At 39.1% G+C, this 27,264-nt stretch overlaps 1 protein-coding gene across 1 annotated transcript in view; it reads left to right on the forward strand.

Moving 5' to 3' along the window:
• Positions 1 to 27,264, forward strand: part of LOC117524367 (FERM, ARHGEF and pleckstrin domain-containing protein 1) — a 142,820-nt gene that overhangs the window by 62,662 nt on the left and 52,894 nt on the right. Inside the window, exons 3-5 of the mRNA XM_034186127.1 lie at positions 14,581 to 14,685; positions 14,780 to 14,822; positions 19,355 to 19,433. Coding sequence (XP_034042018.1) covers positions 14,581 to 14,685; positions 14,780 to 14,822; positions 19,355 to 19,433 — 227 coding nt within the window. The remainder of the gene's footprint in view (positions 1 to 14,580; positions 14,686 to 14,779; positions 14,823 to 19,354; positions 19,434 to 27,264) is intronic.

Below are 27,264 nucleotides of genomic sequence, written 5' to 3' on the forward strand. Positions count from 1 at the left end.
TTTTTTTATTTATTAATTTAGTCTCAGCTCAAGTTTGAATTCAGACTGCAAAAATGAAGATTGTTGTGATGAATAACCAGTATGTGATGAGCAACCATCACTATGCAGTGCACTGATCTGACATTGAAGGAAAATAACTTGGGAAAAATTATGTCAGGCTAAATTTGTTTGTTAACACGTCATGCTCCCACTGCAGTATCATGTGGAACTGTTAAACGCTGTTGTTGAGGAATATAGGACTCACCCTGTGCTGACCAGAAGGCAAAATTCCTGCCTGTTGTGAATTAAATGTTGTAGAAAATCTGTGAAGCACATGCAAGCTTAGCCGATTGGTTTAGTGGGTGTATAAAACTGAACACCATGTTTGTTGTTGGTCGCTTGTCACAGCTTGTCATTTGCATGTGAAATTTCAGGGTTGCTGTTCTTCCACTTTGTTGTTGTTTCTATCAGAGCAGTTAGGATGAATTCCATTTTAGAGGCCTTTCTGAAATCACAATTTGATGAACTCTCTGTTGCTGTCATGTCCAAGAATATTTGGAATGTGACAAGGTTTTTGGGATTTTGCCTCGAAACACCACGGCAGTGGACTTAAAATTAAACAGTCCAGATGTTCTTACAGTGGAGACTTTAGTTTGAATTCAAGAGGTTCAACAAATATATTGCCTTATCCACTTCATAATTATAAACATTTTTATACATTGTCAGAGGCCATAGAAAGAGGCTAAACAAAACTGGCTGCATAAGTAATGATTTGTATTAACACTTAGATTCAGTTTGTCCAGATATTTTGGTCTTTGAAAATGAAATGACAGCACATAAAAATGGCTCTAATTCGTGAAAGGAAATACTTGTGTCCTTGTGTAAATACTTATGGACCGGACTGAATCCTCTTTCTTTAGTCATTTCTAGTAGCTATGATTATCCTTTTTTTTTTTTTTTCAGAAACGAGTGTATGTTTCAATAAAAACATACTTTGTATTTTTCCAGCTGGTGTGATAAACATGACACATTATGCTTATATGTGGGATGTCACATGAACTGATTTGAGTCTTTTAAACTGCAAATTCCACTTGATAAAGCTGTCTCTCCCACTCCGCTGTTGCATATGTCATAATCGTGGTTACAAAGGTGAAATAAATCCTGAATGCAGCTAAATGACTGTTTAATCAATCCCATCCTCCGGGATTATCTTTTTGTTGAGTTTTCAGATTATACTGTATATGAAAGACTTGTCTCGTCTTTAGCCTGACCTTGTGGGAGTTGTCTCTGACACTTACTTGTAATTCATCCCTTAATTACCGTATTGATTGCCTTTGTTTCTGTGCGTTGGTACTGTCTTCACTGTATAAAAGAAGAACTCCACTGTTTCTTAATTCTGTATGTGTGGTGCTGGTACAAAACAATGTGTAAGCAGCAAATTGCTGTATTGATTTCTCTTTTGATTGCTGTATTTTCTAAAATGTTAGATTTTTTTTAACAAAAAAATATATAAATGCAACACACTTTTGCTCTGTTTTTTTGGCTGCCTGTTTAAAAAATAAATCATGATTTTTAGGCGTACATGTACATATTAGTATATGTAAAAATTGGTATACGTATGCCCGTATGACCATTGCTGATACTGATTTGCAGAGAACAGGGTGCCTGATGCATATACTGTAATTTTATTTTTTTTATGATACAGTACAATAATTTAACAATAATAACAGTTGATAAACAAAAAAAAGCTGTATTTAAAAATGAACACTGATTTAACACTGCTACTGTCTCCAGTGTCTCTGTTCCAGTCTTACTGTTTTCTTTCAGGTGAACTGACATAAGGTAGAGTCCTAGCACCACTCCACAGAAGCCACTCTGACCACCACATTTGTCAGAATTTTATTTTTATTATTATGGTTTTTGTTTTTTAATTGCCGTTATGGTTGCAAACATTGGCCAAGGCTAAATATCTCAGAATGAATTTAATCAGTTAATCAACTGTCTGATTAATCAGTCTACCACAATTTTATAGAGATAGCTTTAATATTGACTCAAACAAGGGGAACATTCGTGATGAGTGCCCTTTAAATTCTTATTTATTTTGAACCTAAAATTTGCAATTAAAAATACTTCTTTGTGTAAGTGTTTATATATTTATTTTTTAAAACAATGGCCACCTATATGCCTATATATAACTATATGCCAATGCTTAATTCTTCAGGTGGATGGGGAAGCTAACCCACTCATACAGAGAGTAATGGTGTGTGAGAGCTTTGAGATTAATGATAAATCTCAGTGCTCGTTGAATTGATTGCACTGGTCGACTGCATTCAGCATATGTAGACATTGTGAAGATGTACAGGTAACAGCAACACTTTTCTTTCGGGCAGCAAATGAGAATCAGGCCTGTATTTACACACACACACACACATACATACATACATACATACATACATACACATATATATATATATATACTCAATTTCAGTTTCACCTTTCTTTCTTTCTTTCTTTCTTTCTTGCTGAATATGGGGCTTAAATATTAGAGAATCGTCAATTACAACACCAACATACTTGTACTGAGACACAGATGTGATTGATTGAAGATTCAGGGGCTTTGATATTGTATTTGAAAACAGCATGACCTTCGGGCAAGTGTGCTTCTTCATGCGCACTTTCATACGCAATTTGACCAAATTCGCACTCTGTGTAAAGGAGCCCTTTGTTTTGTCAGCATTGAGAACAAATTTTAAATCCTATGAAATGTGTTGTACAGTATTTAAAGCAAACTGAAGCTGACAAAGAGTCTGAGTCAGTGTGGGCGCAGAGCAGTATATCACTGTCTTGTCAGCATAACAGTGCAAATTTGGATTTGGGGGATTCTGTGCAAGATTGTTTATATATATAATATTAATGAAGAGTAGGGATGTCCCAATCAGGTTTTTTTTTGGCCCCGATCTGATTCCGAGTCATCTGATTTTGAGTATCTGCCGATACCGAGTCCCGATCCGATACTTTAAAAAAGTGAATGAACAATAAACAAATGCTAAATATATAATATTTTGATTTTAATCACTTTATTTTATTATTTATCACTTAAACAGTGCGCTTCTCCTTGAGGTAGCTTGAACAATCTAGTAATAATCTACCAGAGTTAAAAAATGTACAAATGTCCATGTTATTTTACTTGTCTAAAAATAAATGTCCAAGGTTCCTTATGTTAAACAAGAAATTATCTAATCTGAAATAACAGGTGGTTTTTTTATTTAGAATAAAGGTTTCTAAAGAACCATTTATTGACTTAGCTATTTTAATTACAAGTGTTCTAAAATTTGTTTAAACACTAATCAGAAATTTTGAGGTAACAAACAACAACAACAACAACAAAAAACATTTCCAAGGATTTTCCCTAATGAAATGTAGTTGTCCAAGGACTGATCCCTGGGGCACACCTTTGGAAACACTAAAGCTGCTAGGAATCAAACCTGTCTGCACACATTGGGATCTGCCTAACAGATGATTCTCAATCCCACAGACACTTTGCTCTTCTTATTTAGTGAGATACAAGATGACAGCATTTATTATTTTTGAGATACTGTGTTAAACTACAGGGCATGGACTCATTTGTCATCTGTCTATTCTTTCACTAAATTTTACAGCATGCATTGCTATTTTTGGATGTAAAATTCACCATCTCATTCAGGTTTTGTCAAGTCCAACAAAAAGCAGAGTTTCTGCCTAAATTGTGGAATACCACACCCCCCACCCACCCACCTTTCCCAAGTGACAATAATCCATGGCTTTGCTAAGTAGCTGCTAGTGGAGACTAACCAGCTCTGACAGGGATTGAGGGGGGATAAAGGGAAAATAACGCTAATATTTTTGGTAATTCCAGTTGCCTTATAACCACCTCTGCCCTCTCCGTTTGTCACGCTACACTCAGACATGAAAGAAACTTACCGTCTTGTGTTGCCGTGTATTTAACATTGCACTCTGCCTCAGTATAGCAAAGAATGTTTCCACCAGTCTAATGGTGTCACTGTGATCTTTTGCCCGAACCTCTGCTGCTTATTACTGTCTCCACTAACTACACAAACCCACGTCTGCTGATTTATGGCACTTTCACTAACTGCGGGAGGCCCCTGCAGGGTAGATATTCAACTGCACAATGGTCACAACAGGACACTTAATTATATTTTATGCAAAATCAATATGTTCCTTACAGCCCAGGCGGGCTCCCCAGGAGGGCAGGCAGCCAAAGTGAAAGGAAAAATTGTGAAAGAGTGGAGGAGGAGGTGGAGGAGGTGGCTAATATGGGCAGTTACCTCCAACTCCATCCTCTATTGAATTCAGTAGACATTTTCATGGTTGTTCTCCTGAGCTTAGAGACCAGTGTCCTGTGACCGAGTGACCCTGGCAGCTGTGACAGCCCAGTTATCACTTTTCCTTTTGGTTTTATTTAGTTGATATTTTGTCATTGTAGCTGGGGTAATTTGAAAAAGAGAACAGCTTTAACTTTTGTTTCAGTGCATCTCATGTCCTGCAAGACAGGTGGCTCAGTGGATAAGGAGTGGGGCTGCCAGTATGTAGACCTGTGTTTGACTCCCCGTCATGCTGTCTGTCTTTGTCCTTTGACAAGACACATCATATGCATTGTCTCAGTCCACCCAGCTGTTGGGGAAGAAACTTGTGATGTACTGGGGAAGTCCAGGAGGAGAGATAATCTCTCATCTGCTTCACACCACATAATCCAGGGATGAGCATGGCCACCAATGGGCCTCAAGCCCTACATAGGATTTACTTTTTCAATAAAACTGAAGACATTGTCAGACCTGTAGATTGGATCAGTTCTTCTGGTACAGTCAAACATTACCCATTGTTCCATTTTGGCTATAGTCTAGTTCTGTCTCACACAGACTTTTAAATGGTCCAGGAGGTGGTAACACCATGTCACAATGACTCAGTCCAACAATAGATGGACCAACAGAGGAAAAGAAAAATAGAGTTTACAATTCTGGCTGACTGAACCTCAAACCGAGCAGACAACTGATCCATCCTCACCTCTCTAAAGGTCGAGAGGTGGGAATGTTGTGTGTTTGGGTGGTTGCCATCCAGAACGCATGGTGGTTCCATTGTGTGGCGGACGTGGAGATGCACAACACCAGCACATGCTTCCAGACTTGAGTTGATGTGGACTCACAGAAAGTGCCGCTATGTGCTTGTCCATCCTACTGTACATAGGTACTGGACTGTTGATGGAATGTCATCCTAGGGAGGGTCATAGCCTCTTACCCACTTCATGCTGCGGCATTGGCGGATAAGCACCAGCCTGATGGGTTTCAAGGCCTGTGTAGGACACAGTCTCAGTACTCTCCTTTTGCCCTACCACTTCACCTTTTGCCTTCAATTTATGCAGAATGTGCAAATGCAACAGAGTCATATGGTAAATGGACTGCATTCATACACCAGATTCATTTATAAAGCACTTAACAGTGACGCTTCACATTCACCCATTTATAACCACATATGACTACATTTAGTGGGAATGTCGTCATATGTGGTTTCTGTCCAGATGCCACTATGTTAAGATTAACAATCAGAAAGCTTTGCAAACAACAACAACAAAAAAGCATAGCAGCATCAGTCCCAGCTCGTCTAGGACCAGCTCAGTGAGCGTGTCGCACACAGCAAGTGTCCAGCTATTCACTTGTGATGCTGTGTGACATAAGTATGTCACAGAATCCAAAAAGTGAGTTATTTCAGGCATGAAAATTTTTGCTGTCATCAGATCAGTTTCTATATCCATGTTCTTAGAATTCTTGCTGGTTATAAATTCCAATCCTGCATTTTTGCACAATATCAATGACTCTGCTGCTGCAACTCTGTTTTTTTTTTATTCTGCTGTAGCAATGTTTTAGTTTAACGTATAATGAGAGCATGGCTCATTGACCTAATTATGCGCACTCATGCGTGCGCACACACATCTACGCACGCATGCTCTGAGAGCTCAGACAGAGCTAATTTGACAGGATTATTGGTTGGTTCGGCTCCTTGGACTTTTCTCTCTTTGTCAGCTTCCTGCTGTAGTCGAGTCACCCCGAGCGTCTCTGCAGCACCAGAGCTGAATCTCAATGAGGTCTAGCTGCCCCTGACCTTACTGTCCCATGGTTTACTCAACGTGTATCATTGCAAGCATGCCCGCACGTGCACAAAGGCATTCCAAACGGTTATGCTTTAACTACGCCGCAGCACAGGAAAGACAGGTTGGTGCATATGGTTCCAGTAAGGGCACAGTGGGAACGAATCATCTCGCAACTGTAAGTGGTTCTGTTATCTCAATTCGGTGCTATCAGATATTTAGACTTCTCCAAAATTGTTGTCACGCTTTTCCACTGTCACGTTTTTTACCAATAAATTTTTAAAAAATGAGAAGCAATGATTGGTGAAATTACATCTCAAGTCTTACTGTATTTCTATCCAACAGCCCTCAGTTGGATTCCCGGTTGTTATCATTTCACCGTTTGCTTTTTTCCATTCTGTTTAGTCACACGGTCTCTTTCATCTCTGACCTGTTATCCACCTCCTGCGAGGTTGCTGAATGTCACAGTTGAAAAGCTCCTGCTGTGATATGGCAGCTCCAGGTTCAGCAGAACCCATGTGGCCCAACAAGCATGCAGACACTGAATGGAATCAAAATGTTCAATCCTTGCAACAGTGTTTGATCACTCAGCTTGAAATCACCATCGACTCCTCCAGTGCGTCGCGACCAGTGACTCATAGCTAACCAAGCATGATTCCCTTTGTTCTTATCCCTATTGGCAGCCTGGAGGTGCTGGCAGAGTGTTTGCCACCCATGTTACCCAACCCCCTCCTTCCCCCATGCACCCCCCGACATTTTACTTTTTTTATTATTATTGTTTTTGCTGATGGGGAGGGGTGGTGGTGGTCTTGCCTTGAGTGGAATTCCAACGAGACATGGCTGTCATCTTTACTTACCCGTCTGGTAACAGCCGGAGCATGTAGAGGTCAGTGTAACGATGCCAACGTGTTCACATTCACAAACATGTAAACAGTAGGTATCATCCTGTGAGCCGGCGTTCCAGCCTAATGAGCCAAGACTGATTCGGCATCCGTGTCTCGTGTGGAGCTGAAATCCCTCAGTCGAGATGGAATTGGCTGCTGCGGTTCTATGTAAACAAGCCTCAGTGTTTTTATAGACAGAAGCTATAAAACTAGACATCAGTGTCATTTTCTTGGCATTGTGCAGCTGATGGAGGAAAGAAATGTTTCATTATTGCCGAAATGTTTTTCTGCTCGGGGAGAGGCTGCATATCAGTGTTGGAGTGATATGAGAAAGCATGTGTGAAATGGAATTCAGGGCTACGTGTCTCAGTGAAGACACAGTCTGTGTCACTGTGCTGCATTCTTCTGCTTCCTGTCATATATATAAATGCACCAGTGCATGTGTCCACGTGTTCATACATAAATTCACTGACAAAAGTAAGCCGCACAAATATGGATTGCATTTGCTTTGTATTCACAAAATATTATGAACTCCAGGCTTTTCAGCACGTTTTAGATAGAGTGCAGAATGTAGAGAGCTTGGTTTCGTTCTCTTAATTAGTTATAGGTGTATTTTGACTATGTTCAGTTTGAAGTTAGTGCACAGTGCTATTTAGCCAGCATATTCAAGTGAGAGGTTTTCTGGCAAGTTAATGGAGCTGAACCCATGCATCAGAACACTGACAGTGGCCACCAAAGCTCCCTGAGTTGAAGCAGTCAAGCAAGTAAGGTGGCTTTCTGTATTGTTCCACAACCGTTTAATTCACTTTCTTTTGGTGTTCAAGCATGGTGTACAGGTGTCAACAAACCACTCATGTAAGGCACATTTGAATATCATGGTGTTTAAATACCACAAATAAATTTCACTCAACTTTAAACCAGTGTTTGTTTTTTGTTTCACAGATGTTTGACACCATGTACTTTTGCTAATGTATATGAAATGTGAAACTCTAAGCTCTGAATATAATACTATCCCATTTCTTCAGCTATACAGTGGCTTGTGAAAGTATTCAGCCCCTTGGTATTTCAATAATTTTAATTTGTTTATGGCATTTCAAGTACAAAAATTAAATCAGGGTTCTCAATATAAAAAATTCTAAAATTATCTGCCTTAGACTCAAACCGAAAGCAAATCTCTACAACTTGATATAAATTAATTAAAAATATAAAAGCCAAGATGATGGGTTGCATAAGTAATCAACCTCTTTAGTATAATATCTGTAAAGAATCAATTTAATTGTCAGTTTTCTTCAGACAAGTCAGGGGATGGATACATGAACATTTCCAAGTCACTGAATATGTCTTGAACTTTATTTACATCAGTTATGAAGAAATACAAACAGTATGACACTCTATGGTAAATCTGTGTGGAGTAGACAGTTCTCAAAAACTGAGTGACTGTGCAAGAAGAAGAGTGAGGAAAGCCACCCAGACAACCCAGAAGAAGTTACAGGTTTCTGTGGCTGTGATTGGAGAAATTGTGCATAGTGCATGTTTTGCATTTTGTATCCCCAGTTATACAGCTTCATGATGAAGTGATATAGAGGAGGATTTTATTTAAGCAAAACATAAAATCTAGGCTTGCATCTGATTATTTACAGGTATTGCAAGCCACTGTATTTCCAAGAAAAATAAATACAAATACATAGTCTACACTAACCCCTGGCACCCTGGGCAGATGTTCATAAGCTTACCACTGACAAGTTACACTTTTCTGCAAAAGGCTTTTACAAAGTACAGTTCAGTGATTTGGACATTTAATTTATTTTAATTTATTAATTTATATAGCGCCAAATCACGACAAAGTCGCACCAAGGCGCTTCACATAATTCACAACAACACAAATTAATCTAAATTCAAAATTAAAAGCAAGAAAAGCACAGTTAAAAGATAAAACACAGTAGAATAAAAAAAATTACAAAGCAAACACAGATTAAAAAATTAATGATAAGACAGTCTAAAAAAGTGGGTCTTCAGTCTTGATTTAAAAATCTCCACCGTGTCAGACTGCCGAATAACAGCAGGTAGATCGTTCCAAAGAGCCGGACCACGGTAGGAGAAGGCTCTATACCCCACAGACTTTTTGTTCATCCTCGGAACACACAGAAGCCCTGCGCCCTGCGAACGCAAAGGCCTCGCAGGTACGTAGGGCTTAACCAAGTCCGCCAAGTAGGAAGGCGCCAGTCCATGAACAATTTTATAAACCAACAATAAAACTTTAAAATCCAATCTGGCAGAAACCGGTAGCCAATGAAGGGATGCCAGAATGGGAGTAATGTGGTCAAACCTTCTACTTTGTGTCAAAATTCTGGCAGCAGCATTCTGCACCAACTGAAGTCCTCGAATGCTAGACTGCGGCAGACCAGAAAATAAAGCATTACAATAATCCAATCTAGAAGAGACAAATGCGTGAATCAGAGTCTCAGCATCAGCCATAGACAGGATGGGGCGAATCTTTGCTATATTTCTCAGATGAAAGAAAGCAGTCCTCATAATGTCCCTAATGTGGAGGTCAAAGGACAACGTAGGATCAAAGATTACCCCAAGGTTCCTCACTTTGTCAGTATGATGTATAACACATGAACCTAGGCTAAGCGCCAGCTGATCAAATTGGTGCCGATGTCTTGCTGGGCCAAGAACTGTCATTTCAGTCTTATCAGAGTTCAAAAGTAAAAAGTTGCTAGACATCCAACTTCTCACTGCTGCAAGACAGTCCTGTAAAGATTTTATGCGGACAGGATTTCCAGCAGCTATTGGCATATACAACTGAGTATCATCAGCATAACAATGAAAAGCAACCCCAAAACGCCGCAAAATGTTCCCAAGGGGTGCCATATACAGGGAAAAAAGCAAGGGACCCAGAACGGATCCCTGTGGAACCCCGAACGTCATGCCCTTAAAGTCAGAGGTAGTGTCATTGCACAAAACACAATGGGAACGACCAGACAGATAAGACGTCAGACATTTTGACCGCCAATCCAGTGGGCTTCTTGGCATCAGTATACCAAACTCACATACTATGTTTGGTGACAGTCGGGCAGTTTAACAAGAGGTTATTGCACTCACAAGACTTTTACAAAATACATTCCAGGTACCTTGACCTTTGGCCTTTTATAGATCAAGTTTGGTGATAATCGGGCCAGTACAACTGAAGTAATTTCACTCACAAGTGATATGTTGCTTGGCATCATTTCGGGATACAAAATAAATCAAAATCTGAAGCAATGATGTTAACAGGGAACTGGCCTATAGAACTTTCTAAAAGAGTTAAATTCAACTGGTCACATAATGGTTTTCGATATTTGGGAATAAATATTACCAAAGACAGTTCCCAACTATACAAAGAAAATTATGGAAAACTACTCAATCAAATTCAAACAGATTTAGACAGGTGGACAATTTTACCTTTTTCCCTCTTTGGGAGGATCGAAACAATTAGAATGAATATTGTTCCCAGGCTGTTATATTTATTCTCATCCATCCCTATCTGGATCCTAGAAACCGAATTTAATAAAATGCAACAAATGATTTCTACATTTATATGGCAAAAAAGAAGGGCTAGAATCAAATTCTCTTTACTGTCCAGCAGTAAAGCTTGTGGAGGTCTTAATTTACCAAATTTGAAGTTATATTACTGGGCAGCAAAACTAAATGGAGCAATGAAATGGTTAAAACAAAACAAAGAAATGCAATGGCTGACATTAGAACAAAGTTACTGTCCCAAAATCCCATTACAATCCTTAATATTCTGCTCAAACGAGGTATGGAACAAATTTAAAATCTCAAATAACTACATGAAGTGCACTCACAGAGTTCTAAATACTGTCAGGAAAAAGATTAAAGCCCCCAATCAGTATCCAGAGCCATGAAAGTTACAGACATTTTAGATTTCATACCAGGGCAACAAGATCAGAGGTTCAAAAATTGGGAAAATAATAATTTAATTTTCATCAATTATTTATTTAAAGGGGAGATACTAGGATCATTTAGTCAATGTCAGGAAAAATATGGCTTAACATCAATTGATTTTTATAGATTCTTGCAATTGAGAAGCTATTTAATGTCCCATAAAGAATGGTCACTTCTTAATAAACAACCTACAGATTTGGAAATGCTATTCATTAATACACTCAAGCATAAACAATATGATAAAATGATATCAAATTTATACAAAAGTTTACAAAGAAATATGTCAGAGAATTCTTTAGAGATAAAAGAAAAGTGGGAATTGGAAATAAACGTAATGATTGAAGATCAAGAATGGGAACAAATTTGTGAAGGTGGACACAAACTGACAAATAGCCCAACATGGAAAGAGTTTTCATGGAAAATAAATACTCGATATTTTAAGACACCTGCTATCACTTCCAAATTCGATAAATCAAAAACAAACCTATGCTGGAGAAACTGTGGACAAATTGGAGATCATACTCACATTTTCTGGGACTGTCCAAAACTTAAAATATTTTGGGAGGGAATCAAGGAATTGATTTCAAATATTTTACAAACCTATATTGACTGGAATCCCCTTGTTTTTGTTTTTGGATTGCTCCCGGGGGACTTTGTATCTAAAGAAAAACTGTATCTTTTCAAGATAATGATACTGGTGGCTAAGAAAATGATAGCTGTATTTTGGTATAAACCGGATCCACCTACAACAAATCACTGGAAAGATAGGATTTTGAATGTCTGCAAAATGGAGAAAATAACAGCAAGATTAAATCTCACTGTGGACCTATTTAGAAAGAGATGGAAGCCACTGATAACATACTATGACTGGATATAAATACAGATTGTGAGGTGGAGAAGAGCAGAAAAGAAGGAAGAAGGAAGAGGGAAAGAAGGAGGAAAGGGGAAAAAGAAGAAAAGGGGAAGAAGAAGGTAAGAGGAAAGAGGAAAAAAGGAGGAGAGGAGAAAAGGAAAGAAAAAGGGAGAAGGAGGGACAAGGAGGAGGGAGAAGGGAAGGTGGAAGAAGGAGGAAGGAAAAAAAGGGAAGAGGGGAAGAAGAGGGAGAAAAAGGAAAAGAGGAAGGGGAGGAGAGAATGAAGGAAAGGGGAGAGAAAGAAAGTAAAAAGAAACGAAAAGGAGATAAAGGGGGTTATCACGGGCTAAGGGCGCTAATGGAGAATACTTGGAGGTGTTAATATTTTTTTATCATATATATAATATATATATATATATATTTTTTTTTTTCTATTCTATAAACACTATATATTTTATGCTAAAAGAAACAATTTGAAATGTACAAATTTGCCAGGTTCTCTCTGTTCTGATCTTGATCTCTGATCTCTGATTTTTTTTTTTTGTGTGTGTGTGTGTTCTGTTCTGTGTTATCCATCATACAAATGTAACACTATAAGAGATGTTATTTAAGACAACTTTATTGTAACATTATACGTTGTAAAGCTTTAAAACTGAGTTGAATAATAAACTTTTGTTCAAAAAAAAAAAAACAAGTGATATGTTGCATGGCTGTAGTACAGCATATTATTTTTCTGTATATGTTGCAGCACAGAGTCAAAGAAAACGTTCTTTAAACCTTAAACCTTGGTCTTGGTTGTTGGCGTTAAATCTCTGTGTCTCAGTCTGCTGTCAGCACAGCGTGACCCTCCTCCGTCTGCACAGACTGAAAGAGAGAGAAAGGCACTTTGTGAAATGAGCCACTTTGTGCTGAGTGAGCCACAAAAGGAGTGTGTACGTACACTTTAAGAAGTTGCTGCGCATCAGTAACGGGGCACGGTTCACCCACGAGGCTGAGTTGTTCTAATTGCGGTGACTGTTTCCATCATTGGCATATAAGTCGACAGGTTCCAACATTACCATATGCTGGGTTTCTCAAGTGACAAGAGTACCTCTCGGTGTCCTCTGGGCGCCTGCGACGTGGCGGCAGTCAGTCACTCGCATTTCATTAAGGGCCACATTGTTATGGCGTTGGCTGCAGCGGTGTCACACGGCAGCACCATAACTCCACTCTGCAACAGCTGCATTTTATCAGGCGCTGGTCAGCTCCAATCAGCCTGTGCAGAACTCATCTCTGCTGGGCTTGTGGTCACTTTGCACTGACAGCAAATTTATTAAGCTGCATATCAGACATGCCGTCTTCAGGCGTCACTGTTTGCAGCTCCAGTTTCTTTACTGTTCTCCTTCCTGCAGCTCTTATAGACCACGCTTGTTCAGATTGCTGTAAAAGCACATAAAATTCATTGAGGGTTTGCAGCAGTTAAACTGTTGGACAGCAGTCAGTGTGTGTATGTGATGGTTGTGCTTTGGCTCCTGATGGACTCTATCCTGCTTGCTGATCCTCCTCATCAGCTCCCCACCATATGTTGACAGCTGGTCCTCGGTGGAAGAGTGCCTGCTACACGGCGTGACACGGGCTGGTGCACGCAGGAAGTAATGGAGGCATTCTTGGGGGGAAACTGGCACAGCTTAAGTTTGTTCAAGTCATTGAAGCATGGTGGCAGTGTGTGTGGATTGTGTGCTTTCTTTGGGGGGTTGGTGTCATCAGGATGCTCAGCACAGATCAGCACAAGTCAGAAAAAAAAAATCCAGAGAGTTATGTCGATTTTGAAAATGTTCAAAATATTTGGCAGTTTGACCAGATTGTTATACGACTCGCACTCGGATTGGGGCAGCCTGGAGCTGGGTTGGCACCAACTCATCAACATCCACTTTTCACGGGAAGCACAGAAAGAGTTAACCTGAGATACGCTGAATTGTGCCCTAGGCTGCCTCGACTGTAGTGTGGGTGGGGCGGAGTCCAGTGATTAAAAAATTGTGTAACTCCAATGTGCTCCGTATTGGTGCTAGCCAATCATAACATTACATCAGTGTTAATACAGTAGTGTTATGTCTCTGTCTCCACCTATCTACAGTTTGCAACTGTCATCATTTACAATAAATAAATAAACCTCACTCAATGTATGTCAGACAAATACTTTTTACCAGCTGGTTCAAAACATCATTTATAATTGAAAGTCTAATGCCCTTTAAAAAAAAAAAAAAAAAAAAAAAAACAGCAGTTTTACTTTGAATTCTGACTATTGTGAGTGCAGCATTAAAATCCTATCTGATGTTAGCTTGCTAATTAGCATTGTGATCTGTCTCATTATGGAGGATGAAGTATTTATTGCAGCCCCTTACCTAGTTCTGTGGATGGAAGCGTGTTTTTCCTCTTGATTCCGTCACTCTTCAAAAACACACTTTTTACATTAGGTGGCTTTCTTCCTCTAAGCTGCAGTCTGTTTTTGTTAACCAAAACATTCCCACACTCCTTCTTCTACATGTTTTAGCTACACAAAGCTCACAGACTGATCCATGTGGAATGACGTCAGATTTGTTTGTGGAGCTCACACCGTGGAACAGAGGTTTTGGAACCATTGTATTTTTAAACTGTGGTGTGTGGTGATATCGGTAATCTGTTCAAGCTTTTTTGTTACGTCCTGATACTGTATCAGCCTCAAAGGCTGCTGGTCCATCTCCCGATTTTTGCCTGAGACACTAAAAACACAGTCTCCCCCCCGCCCCCCTTGTTTACAGCAAAAAGCCCCAGGCAAGGTGCTGTTGGACCTGGTGTGCGCCCATATGAACCTCATTGAGGGTGACTACTTTGGCTTGGAGTTTCAGGATCATCAAAAAATGATGGTGAGTTAATATGAAAGCAAAATGAAAATATATTTTATATTTAAGCTAGCTACATATTTGTCCTCAGATGGGATGTTTTTCCTATTTTCCCCAGGTCTGGTTGGACCACATCAAGCCCATTATCAAGCAGCTCAAACGTAAGTGTATCATAGTTGTGCTAAATTAAATGGGGGTCGTGTTATGCGCCTGTGCAGCAAGTGTCTTACAGTGCCAGTTTTGTCTGCCAAACTCAATCTGCCAAAATTAGCATTTGGGTTTATTATAGTGACGTATTATAATGGAAATGCCATTAATTATTAATGGTATTGCCATGCTGTTAATAATTTACATATAATGAGAGTGTAATTAAAGATGGCAAATAGTACAAACAAGCACAGGCTGTGGACAAAATTCAACAAAATTTGATGCCCCACAGCTGGTCGGATCATGTGAGTGCATCTTTATTCAGCTAAACATCTGTGCAAAAATCTCAGTTAAAGACATGCAGCCACTTAAACACTTTTTAGCTTTACAACAGCAGGATTTTCTCCTGCCTATTCAGGATCAAATTTCACTTCATGAACTGCTAAATACTATCTTATGTTACAGTTGAATCCATGACGAATCAGTTCTTGGAGTAAAGGTGTAAATTATTACCTAGTGGTCCAGTCATCCGGCTACTTTGAGGAACTGTATATGGCTTATCCTCCCACTGGGATGTTAGACATCTCTGGTGACAGGGTTCTTGTGGCTGATTCTCCAGTCAGCTGAAAACCACCAAATGTTGGTGAGATTGCAAACACAGGTGAGGGCATGGAAATCTCCTGAGATCTGTGATATTGAAGCTGAACTCCTCCAGGCAAGTAGAGATGTTATTTGCCAACTGGAGCAGTCTGGCTTTGTACCCAATAAGTCAGCCATGGGCTTGCTTCTTAGCTTTGCGAGTACTTGTTCAAGACAACCGCCACTAATGGCAATTCTACTTTCCAGCCTGCATTGATTTTTGAAAAGTGTTTGATTTGGTTGACCGTTCTGCTCTCTTGGACATCCTGTTTCTGACGCTTTAACTTTAAACGGAGAAATGCTGGTTCTTCACTGAAAAAAATTTGGAGTAATATTTACTTGAAAAAAACCTAGGCAAGTTTTTTCACTCAGAAATTCCAAGTAAATTTTACAAGGGGAATTCTTAAGTAAAATTTACTTGCATATATTAGTTTTTTCTAAAAGAATAACTCAAGTAACATTTACTAGCAATTACCAGTTGAATATTTTCATTGAATTTTACTCTGTCTTTATTCATAAAAAGTAAAACTGTTTAGCTGTTCCTCTTGTTTTCGGGAACCTTTTGTACTGAAACCAAGTGCACTAACCACTTGGCGACACCTCTGCCTTCTATGGATTATCAAAAATACTTAAATTTCAGTCAGTCAGTGAGACAAAAGAATTTCTGTTTAGAAAAAAGATGCATCAGTGGTTTTATAATGAACACATTCATGAGCTAATGATCCAAGATCTGCTGTGGCGACTCCAAGTGAAAACAAGGGCAGACAAAGGGACTTAAAACTCAATTACTGCACTTGGTTTCAGTGCAGATGGTTCCCGGTTCAACCCCCCCTGCCACATTTCTCCATGTAATGTGGAGGTGCATCAGGAAGGGCATCCAGTGTAGAATTTGTGCCAAATCAACATGCAGATTCAAACTGGACCTGCTGTAGCAACCTTTAGTGAAAACAAGGGGAACAGCTGAAAAGTTTTACTTTTTATGAATAAAGACAGAGTAAAATTCAATGAAAATATTCAATTGATAATTGATAATTCAATTCAGTTACTTGAGTTATTCTTTGAGAAAAAAATAATATATGCAAGTAAAATTTACTTAAGAGTTCCCCTTGTAAAATTTACTTGGAATTTCTGAGTGAAAAAACTTGCCTAGGTTTTGTCAAGTACCATAAATATTACTCCAAATTTTTTTCAGTGTTGTCACGCCTCCTCTCTGAAGGGAGATGGAGGAGGAGTAGTGCCACAGCTGATCTGTTTGGCTCTCTTCCACAAACCACATGGGGGTGTCGCACAGATCAAGCAGAGGTTGACATGAGAACTTCTGCCACATATGTCACCCAGGTCTAAAATCAGCCATTTCTGGAATTTTGTGGGATTTCATGGAATTTTTGGACCATGAGGGCATTTAACATAAAACCCCAAACATACAGTACCACTTAAAACTTTGGATGCACTTTCCCTTTCAGTTAAATCATCATTCTGGTTTTATTGTCTTTAAAATCATCACTCCTCTTCCTTTAATAAAATGGGTACTTCAATCCAGAAAAAAAAAAATTTAGAGCCAGATCATGAAATACGTTGCCCCAAGGCAATTTACAAGGGTAAGGTTAGGCCTGGGCGATTTCAAAATTCTTTTTGCATGTTTCTCTCTAAGTTAATAAAATAAATAACATTGAAAAGTTTAAAAACAGATTAATATTTGATGGACATATTATTTGCTCTCCTCTTCTTTAAAAATGACACACTGTACCTTTAATCCAGTCAGACAGGCAGAGTTTTACTATCATGTTGACAGTTTAGTTTTTTCTTTTTAACATTTCTGAGTGGGATTGCATACTTTTTAAAAACAATATAACCCCTAATTGTCTTGTTTGTACAAGAACTAAACCTGGACTGATTTGATTGTCAAATCAGAATAAAATTTATTGCAACGTAAGTTTTCACATACAAGTAATTTGATCTGGTGTCATTGGTGCATAAACAACAATAATAAAAAGAAAACACTTCTGTAAGAAGTAAATTTGCTCTCATAAAGATGAAATACTGGATGAAAAAACTTTCTGAATCAATTTTTCACATTTGACTGTTTCACTGAATTGTGTGGTGAAGATAATCGTTGATTAAAATTGCTTCACTGCTTTTTTTTTTCTTTACAGTGTGGAGCCTCTGTTCACTTTTTCCTCCTCCTCTTCTCTCTCTCGTTGTGAGGGAACGAGAGACTCTTCACTCTAACACCGTCTTTGCGGCTTATTTGAGCAAACTTTGGAAACATGAACGCTTTCATCTGTAAAATAAAGTCTTAATAGCTATGCAGGCAGAAGGAGCTGTTTTTGTTGGAAGACTTTGATGGAGTTTTTGTTCTTTCACTCTGAGCTGCAGCGCTGTGGCTCTGCTCGGCTCGGCTGGCTGCCGGCGGGGGACGAGCAAGCAGGCAGCAGTCTGATAAGCACAAACAGACTGGCTGGATTAAACAAAAATACAACGGCACTACACTGTTGTTCCATTGTCTGGGGAGAACCGTGTCTTTAGACAAACTTTGCAGCGTCCAGTCACTTGTTCCACGTCTGTCACAGCAATCTCAAACCACTGACAAAACTCGCTCTCCATTAGTGGTTAGCCATGTTTGTTATTGTGTGAAGGAAACGGAATGGGGAGGGGGAGCTACGGAACGTCCTGGGGACAAAAAGGTGCGCCACTGCGAGAGGAGAAACAAAAAAAACTTGAATTTTTTATTTTTTAAATCGTCCGCAACAAATACTTCGAATTAATCGATTTTATCGATATATCGCCTCGGTAAGGTGTAACATTACCCACCCCCTGTGCATGCACACATTCAACAGTGGTCAAGAAAATCTTGCTATACCCCTTTAAAAAATTATTCTATTGTAGGAAGAAACCGTAAGCAAACCAGACTCAGAGAGATGATCATCTTCTATGGCCATACTAACAATGACAAAATCAGTAAAACAAGGCACAACTAAGAATTGTGAAGCATGCAAAGACAGAGAAGATGCAGTGAAGCATCCAGCTATGTACAAAGTCTAGTCGTATTAACCAGCTGTCTGAGAAATCAAATGGTAAAGATCATGGTCCCAAGAAGTGGAACATCAGTCAGTTGAAAGATCTGAACTTCCCCTTAGGTCAACACAATCCCTCAGAGCCTTCCACATGTCCACATCCCAACTTCATCAGGACCCACACCTCTCCAGCATCCCAGAGTCTAGGGGATCCACATTCAGAGTGGGTAGAATAACTGAAGAAACAAATCTCTTTATCACATTACATCTTGCTGGCTGTGAGTGGCGGTGGTCTGCAGCCTCTTAATCCTAAGAAACCTGGACAAAGAATAGAGATGCTAATGCTGGCAACATAGTTTTACATTTCACTAACTTTTCCCACAATTTAGATGTGGTGAGACTGAGTCCATTTCCATTAGTAGTAACATAAATTTAAGGTGGGGGTTAGAATAGATTCTATACAACCAAGTCTATGTTAGTCGTAGGATAACTAACTCTGGATTTATCTCAGCAGGCAGACTGTTCCACAGAACAGGTGCACCATAAGAACAAGTTCTGTGACCTGCTGACTTCTTCTTAACCTTTACAACACACAGTAGTCGTGCATCCTGAGAATGCAGGACTGTTTAATTTTTTTTCATGTTCATAACAAACCTTTAAATCTGATCTCACACAGACAGGAAACCAATGCAGGAAGTCCAAAATTAGGGGTATATGATCAAACTCTCTTCTAGTCACAGCTATTTCAACCATTTGAAGACCACTGATTAAATTATTAATAACAGCTATGTTCAACTTAATGTTTAAGGGGAGAAGGTTATTTTTGCATTCATCCAGGAGAATCCAGCTGGTGACATTTCAAACTCTATTATTTTGTGTCCTGACTCACACAGGACCGAAACACACGACCCTGAGGTTTGCTGTGAAGTTTTTCCCTCCAGACCACGCCCAGCTATTGGAGGAGCTAACGAGGTGAGATCCACATCATTAATTGCTCTTTATCTGTGCATCATGTGCATCTTCTAGTAGGTGTGGATCGCTGCATTTATGCACAGCACATCAGTGTCGCTGACTTTAGATGCAACTGACAGTGATTTTCTAAAGCGGGATTGAAACTTGCATTCCACTTCCCAAAGGATTTGCTCCAGGAGTGGGCAACTTGTTCCAGAAAAGGTCAAGAGGGTGCAGGTTTTCTTTGCAGCCACTGATTCCACCAGGTGATTTCACTGATTAATATCAGTTTGAGCAGATGGAATCAGTTAATCAGTGAAATCACCTGGTGGAGTCAGTGGCTACAAAGAAAACCTGCACCCTCTTGGCCCTTTCTGGAACAAGTTGCCACCCCTGATTTACTCCCTCCACACCTGCTGTGTTTGTGATTTAGCCATCTGCAGATTCCACCAGTGCTAATGATTTTCTCATTTTCACACTCACAGTGGAGAAATTTAAATACAATGCAGCGTACGTATGATGTTTATTTTTTAAGATCAATGGTAGCATCAACTCAAAACTTATACTAGACATGTTTGGTTATTGGTTGCTGCTCTTTTTTAATACAACTTAAATATACAAACAACAGCGGCTTTAGTGTCCACCAGAACCCTGCAATTAACAACAAGGTTTCATGAATTGCATGCAAGCAAAATGTCTATTTTACATGTGTCTGCCTGAACAAGCCCAGTACCTGTGCCAACATTCTTATTTAAACTAATATTCCTTGCAAGGAACAGTGTAATCATAGGGTTTTTCTGTCAGTAAGTCCTTAAAAATTACAGCATATTCAGCTTTGAAGTTTTGGATTCTGATTGATACAGGTAAAGACCAGTGAACCTCCTTTTTTGAGCCATGTTGGCATCTTTTAAAGAAAATTTAGCTATAAAGTAAGATGCGTCTGTATGTTTGTGACTCGCGTATCTCTGTTTGTCAGATCGGCCTCAGCTTTCAGATATGGCTTGCGAATGGAACGATGATGTGCATCCTTTATTATGAAAATTTTGGGGATTAATTTTTAAAACCTTTATTTTGAAGTCATCATCATCATTATTGACACAAAGCAGCCTGTTCTCACATGCCAGCTTTGACAAAGATCGTCAAAAAAGATGAGTCACTCTGTGCCTTAAACAGATGCCTATCTCCAGTGCGTTCACGGGGGAGAGACAGACGAAATAAATTAAAGAACTAAATAATACACAAACACTCTGAGAGATATGCAAGCCACAGACACACAGATGCTTGTTTTATTATCACAAGGCGCGTTGTCACGTGCCAGCTTTGACAAAGATTGTCGAAAAAAATGAGACACTCTCTGCCTTAAACAGATGCCTATCTGTAACGCGTTCACAGAGGAGAGATGGAAGAAATAAATTAAAAAACTAAATAATACACAAACAGTCTGAGAGATATATAAGCCACAGACACTTCTTGCTTTATTATCACAAGACAGAACGTTTGCCAGCTTCGGCAAAGCTCGTTGAAAAAGACGAGTCACTCTCTGCCTTAAACAGATGCCTATCTGTAACGCGTTCACGGAGGAGAGATGGAAGAAATAAATTAAAAAACTAAATAATACACAAACAGTCTGAGAGATATATAAGCCACAGACACTTCTTGCTTTATTATCACAAGACAGAACGTTCGCCAGCTTCGACAAAGATCGTTGAAAAAGACGAGTCAGTCTCTGCCTTAAACAGATGCCTATCTGTAACGCGTTCACGGAGGAGAGATGGAAGAAATAAATTAAAGAACTAAAAAATATACAAACACTCAGAGATATGTAAGCCACACACACAAACACTTCTTGCTTTATTATCACAAGCCGGAACGTTCTCACGCGCCAGCTTGGACAAAGATTGTTGAAAAAGACGAGTCACTCTCTGCCTTAAACAGATGCCTATCTGTAACGCGTTAACGGAGGAGAGACGGAAGAAATAAATTAAAGAACTAAATAATACCCAAATAGTCTGAGAGATATGTAAGCCACAGACACACAGACGCGTCTTCTTTTATTATCACAAGACGGAGCGTTCTCATGCGCCAGCTTCGACAAAGATCGTCAACAAAGCTCCCACTTTTCTACAGGAATACATACATCCTCCGGGCACTGCACTAGTTAGTTTAAAGAGGAATGCTGGCACTGTGTAATGTTTTATGAAACCTTGTGGCTAATCACAGAGATGTCATGATGGCAGAAATGCCAACATAGCCCAGAATAGTAGGTTTGCTGGTCCTCATTTGCATCTATCAGAATGCAGGATTTTTGAGGTGAATATGCAGTCGTTTTTACAGTTGCTAAAGAAATTTCACAGACCCTCCCCCTTACTCACTGACACCGTTAATCCTATGCTTATTCTGCCTATTACAGGGATTAATATGAAATAATTACAATAATAGAAATTAATTACTCAAAATGTGAACAAACCAGCATCCAGATGTTTGTAATTTAAATACTGTCATTGTTATACAGAGTTACGTTAGTGGAAGTGCAATGGAAGATGCTGAATTCATTATTTAGAGAATAGCTTTATTTGACTCAACCAAAAATGTTCACATGAGCAAATTTTTTTTCCCCTCTAACTTACTCTAGTGTGAAATTAAAAATGGTACAATAAGGTGTGTTTAATCATACCTGGTTCTCAGGCTCCGAGGCAGGCTCACACCCAAGGCACCCCCCGGCAACACTGTACAGGTATTACCCTCAGAATGGGTTGGGACAGAGAAAGTAAAAAGAATCTAATTCAAGTGGAAATAATAAATAAACCTGCTGTCATGCAGGCAAATGCATGCGAAAATTTTAAGTTATTAGTGTACGAGTATGTTCGGGATTTTCACCAGATAAGCAATGAAAAGGAAAAAAACCCATCTGGTCCGGATAAACTCTAAAGTTTAATTTCTGCAGGCCATAATGCTCAGCTGTAATTCATGTAAAAGCAAAAAGAAAAAGGAATATTTTATTCTTGTTATTTCTATAAAATAAAAGTCAGGTGTGAACATTTTGTTCCAAATTACACCAACTTTTTTGTATCCAATAAAAGTTATTTTTCTACAAAAAACTGGGGGATTTAAAAAAAACAACCTATGTAAAGAGGAAGAATTCCAGAATAGATTTGGTACAAATTCTCATGACCTTAAAAAGCTGTTTAGCAATATGACTGCATTCATATTACCAACACATTTTCTTTGTGATGTTTTGATTACAAGATTGTGTTCAGGGACATTTTCTGAAATTATTTTAAATACTAGGTCACTCATCCACCAGTGGGTTACAATTACACCTTGAAAAAAGCAAGTAAAGTCGGTCTCCATGCAATTACAAAGTCATTATTCAATAATACTGAAATCCTTCACAAAAATAAACCACACTAATGATCAAACCAGGTGATTAAACTGGAAGAGCAGGTTCATGAGTGTGAGACGTTAATACTTAACTCATTACTGTGTGTACTTCTGGCCTTTTTTGTCTCAGTAAACTGAAAAGCAGTAAGGTACTCCAAGCTTCACAGCAACAGTTGTTAAAGCTAAACATTGGTTATAGTAAAAATGTATTTCATACAGCTACAATGTCGACAACCTCTTGCTGAAATTTGGCCAATATTTGTTCCTTTGGTGATTATAAAAGGTCTCATCAACATTTTGAGTTTCACACTAAGAGCATGACAGTGATGTCACTTTTACTGCAAAACATGTTCTGGAACCAAGGATCCATTTGACTATCACCACTTAAAAGACAGTTGCTGTTGATAATCCAATAAAATGATTGGAAAAAAAATCTTGATTAAATTATCCACATTTTCTGACAAATTGCAGGAGACCACAGGAAAGACCACCTAAAATACATTTTAAGGTCATTTTGGTTACATTTTGCTGAATGACTATTAAATAGCTTTTAAATAACATTTTTGGCACCTTACATTTGAATAAAACTTTTGCACAGCCAACATTGATAGTTAAAAAAATAAAATACCACATGCACATCTTTATCCAGAATCCTGAAATTTAGTCATTTCTGTTCAGAGCCAGGCACAACATTTTTAACTTGCTTAGCAAGTGTTGACTTGTTCATTATGAAGTAAAACATCCAATGACCCAACAAACAAACACAGATGAAAACATTCTCACAGAGGTGAAAAAAGCAGCAGAAAATGATCACTGAACATAATTCAAAAGACAAAATGGTGATCTGCAATAGGTATGAAGAATTAGATAAAACCTTCATGTAGGGCCAAGAACAAGTAGCTCAGTGGGATAATAATTTTGGCTTCCAGTATCTGGATCTGGGATCGATTCCCGGTCACAGTACCTGTTGGTGTCATTGAACAAGACACTTCTTCTGTATGTCTCAGTCCAACCAGCAGTAAATGGGTATTGGCCTTGGCTGATGAAGTAACCTGCACTGTATCAAACAAATGCTAAGGGGTCCTATCTGACTGGGTATGTATATTGGAGAGTAGTTGAAGATGCGAATTTGTGACCAAACATGCAAGCGCACGACAGTGTCGCAGTTGGTATCTCACTGAAGTGGCCACTCGCAGCTCAACACGAATGACATGTTTGCACACAAAGTGTTCAGCTCTTATTATCCTGTTATTATCCATGTGAATAGACTTTGGAAATTACCCCACTGTTTGCAAAAGTGACAAAATAAAATGAAATAAATAATAAAATAATATAAAATTTAAAAATAATAATAATAAAGTCTACAGCACACTCACCAATTTGCAGAATGATGTCTCTGCAGGATCTAGCATCCTATCTTCCATGTCCAGTATATAATCCTTCTATTTTCTATACCAGCTTATCCAATACTCCAATTGTTTGGTGCATGTGCACTGAGTAGTCTACAAGTTGCTCATGTAGAACGCTGGGGGAAGCAGTGCCTTTTAATGCATACATGCATTCTCCATGTAACTATAAGAACTAGATTGAATCTTCGGATAATGCTGCAACAAATGCCTGTAACTTGTAACAGTAAAAATTGCTTGTGTGAAACTACATTTAATGTCTTGATTCAAACGTGCTTCGCACAAATGATAGTTGTGTTTGGGAGGAAAGCTGGAAACACAGCGGACTTTCCATCAGGAAGCGTCTTAGGGAGATTGCGGAATGCTATAAAAGCTAGAATGCTTGCTGGTTGGTAGGTGATAAAAATACTTATTTCCTGCAATAAAATGCAAATTAATTATTTAAAAATCATACAGTGTGATTTTCTGAATTTTTTTTAGATTCTGTCTCTCACAGTTGAAGTGTACCTACGATAAAAAATTACAGGCCTCTCCATTCTTTGTAGGTGGGAAAACCTGCAAAATTAACAGTGGATCAAATATTTATTTGCCTCACTGTTCATCCTCCAGCATTTTGGCTCTGATGGACATATGACTTCACATTTCCACGGGACGGCATTTAGCAGAAAGATTTTCCTGGTTTAAAGACACATACAGTAGTGTTCAGAATAATAGTAGTTCTATTCTATGTGACTAAAAAGATTAATCTAGGTTTTGAGTATATTTCTTATTGTTACATTGGAAACAAGGTACCAGTAGATTCAGTAGATTTTCACAAATCCAACAAGACCAAGTATTCATGATATGCAAACTCTTAAGGCTGTGAAACTGGGCTATTAGTAAAAAAAAAAAAAGTAGAAAAGGGGGTGTTCACAATAATAGTAGCATCTGCTGTTGATGCTACAAACTCAAAACTATTATGTTCAAACTGCTTTTTTAGCAATCCTGTGAATCACTAAACTAGTATTTAGTTGTAAAACCACAGTTTTTCATGATTTCTTCACATCTGCAAGGCATGGAGTCAACCAACTTGTGGCACCTTTCAGCTGTTATTCCACTCCAAGATTCTTTAACAACATTCCACAATTCATTCACATTTCTTGGTTTTGCTTCAGAAACAGCTTTTTTGATGTCACCCCACAAGTTCTCAATTGGATTTAGGTCTGGGGATTGGGCAGGCCACTCCAAAATACTAATTTTGTTGTTTTGGATCCAAGATTTTGCTCGTTTACTGATGTGATTGGGGTCATTGTCTTGTTGAAACACCCATTTCAAGGGCATGTCCTCTTCAGCATAAGGCAACATGACCTCTTCAAGTATTTTGACGTATCCAAACTGATCCATGTTACCTGGTATGCGATATATAGGCCCAACACCATAGTAGGAGAAACATGCCCATATCATGATGCTTGCACCACCATGCTTCACTGTCTTCACTGTGAACTGTGGCTTAAATTCAGAGTTTGGGGGTCGTCTCACAAACTGTCTGCGGCCCTTGGACCCAAAAAGAACAATTTTACTCTCATCAGTCCACAAAATATTCCTCCATTTCTCTTTAGGCCAGTTGATGTGTTCTTTGGCTGATTCTAACCTCTTCTACATGTCTTTTATTTAACAGAGGGACTTTGCGGGGGATTCTTGCAAATAAATTAGCTTCACACAGGCGTCTTCTAACTGTCACAGCACTTACAGGTAACTCCAGACTGTCTTTGATCATCCTGGAGCTGATCAATGGGTGAGCCATTGCCATTCTGGTTCTTCTTCTATCCATTTTGATGTTTTTCTTCCACGCGTCTCTGTTTTTTTTTGTCCATTTTAAAGCATTGGAGATCATTGTAAATGAACAGCCTACTATTTTTTGCACCTGCGTATAAGTTTGCCCCTCTCCAATCAACTTTTTAATCAAACTACGCTGTTCTTCTGAACAATATCTTGAACGTCCCATTTTCCTCAGGCTTTCAAAGAGAAAAGCATGTTCAACAGGTGCTGGCTTCATCGTTAAATAGGGGACACCTGATTCACACTTGTTTGTTCCACAAAATTGACGAACTCACTGACTGAATGCCACACTACTATTATTGTGAACACCCCTTTTCTACTTTTTTTTACTAATAGCCCAATTTCATAGCCTTAAGAGTGTGCACATCATGAATGCTTGGTCTTGTTGGATTTGTGAGAATCTACTGAATCTACTGGTACCTTGTTTCCCATGTAACAATAAGAAATATACTCAAAACCTGGATTAAACTTTTTAGTCACATAGCACTACTATTATTCTGAACACTACTGTATGTGCGCTGCTGGAGCTGGATATGAGCAGTGTGTGCCTTTAATGAAAGCATGTCATCATATTTCCTCCCTGTTTGTGCGTTCCTCACAGTGATCATATCAAAGAACTCCCACCGCACATCCTCAGAGAGAGCGCATGCTCTAGGAAAAAAAATAGATTCAAAACAACACAGGCCTGTGTGCTCTGCTCTTGTACAGCCCCACCCCCGCAAAAAAAGAAAAGCTCAAACAAGAGTCTTGATGTCCTGCAACTGCGACCAGGCTGACAGCAGCTTGGCCACTTCCAGAAGCGGCTGTTCGTCTCCGATCATCTTTGCTATTGTGACATACTACTCCCCCTCACCCCATGCATGTGAAAAATTCAAATTCCAGGTGCAATGTTGGTGACACCCTACGAGTAAAGCAAGGGAAGAGCGTCACCCAGTGAATGTGGCATGAAATCAAGCTATTTCCCTCACAATTTCCGTTTTCAGCCTGTCGCAGCCCAGTGAAATAGGACCCTTACTGAGGGAGACTCAGATGAGGATGACCACTTGGCTTGTGGGGGAATGAATGTCAACTGCAGTATTTTTGACCACATTCAGTATTTCAGCGTTTCCCGTAATCCCCCTGGCGGCCCCCTGTCCTTCGTAGAATGCACCACGGCGCCAGCAGAGTCCCGCCGTCTCACAGCACATGTAAACAGTGGCAAAGGGAGGATATGGATGACGTTGATTTAGCGAGTTCACAGGCGATTA

Source organism: Thalassophryne amazonica, chromosome 14 (assembly GCF_902500255.1).
Source record: "Thalassophryne amazonica chromosome 14, fThaAma1.1, whole genome shotgun sequence".
Classification (NCBI taxonomy): domain Eukaryota; kingdom Metazoa; phylum Chordata; class Actinopteri; order Batrachoidiformes; family Batrachoididae; genus Thalassophryne; species Thalassophryne amazonica.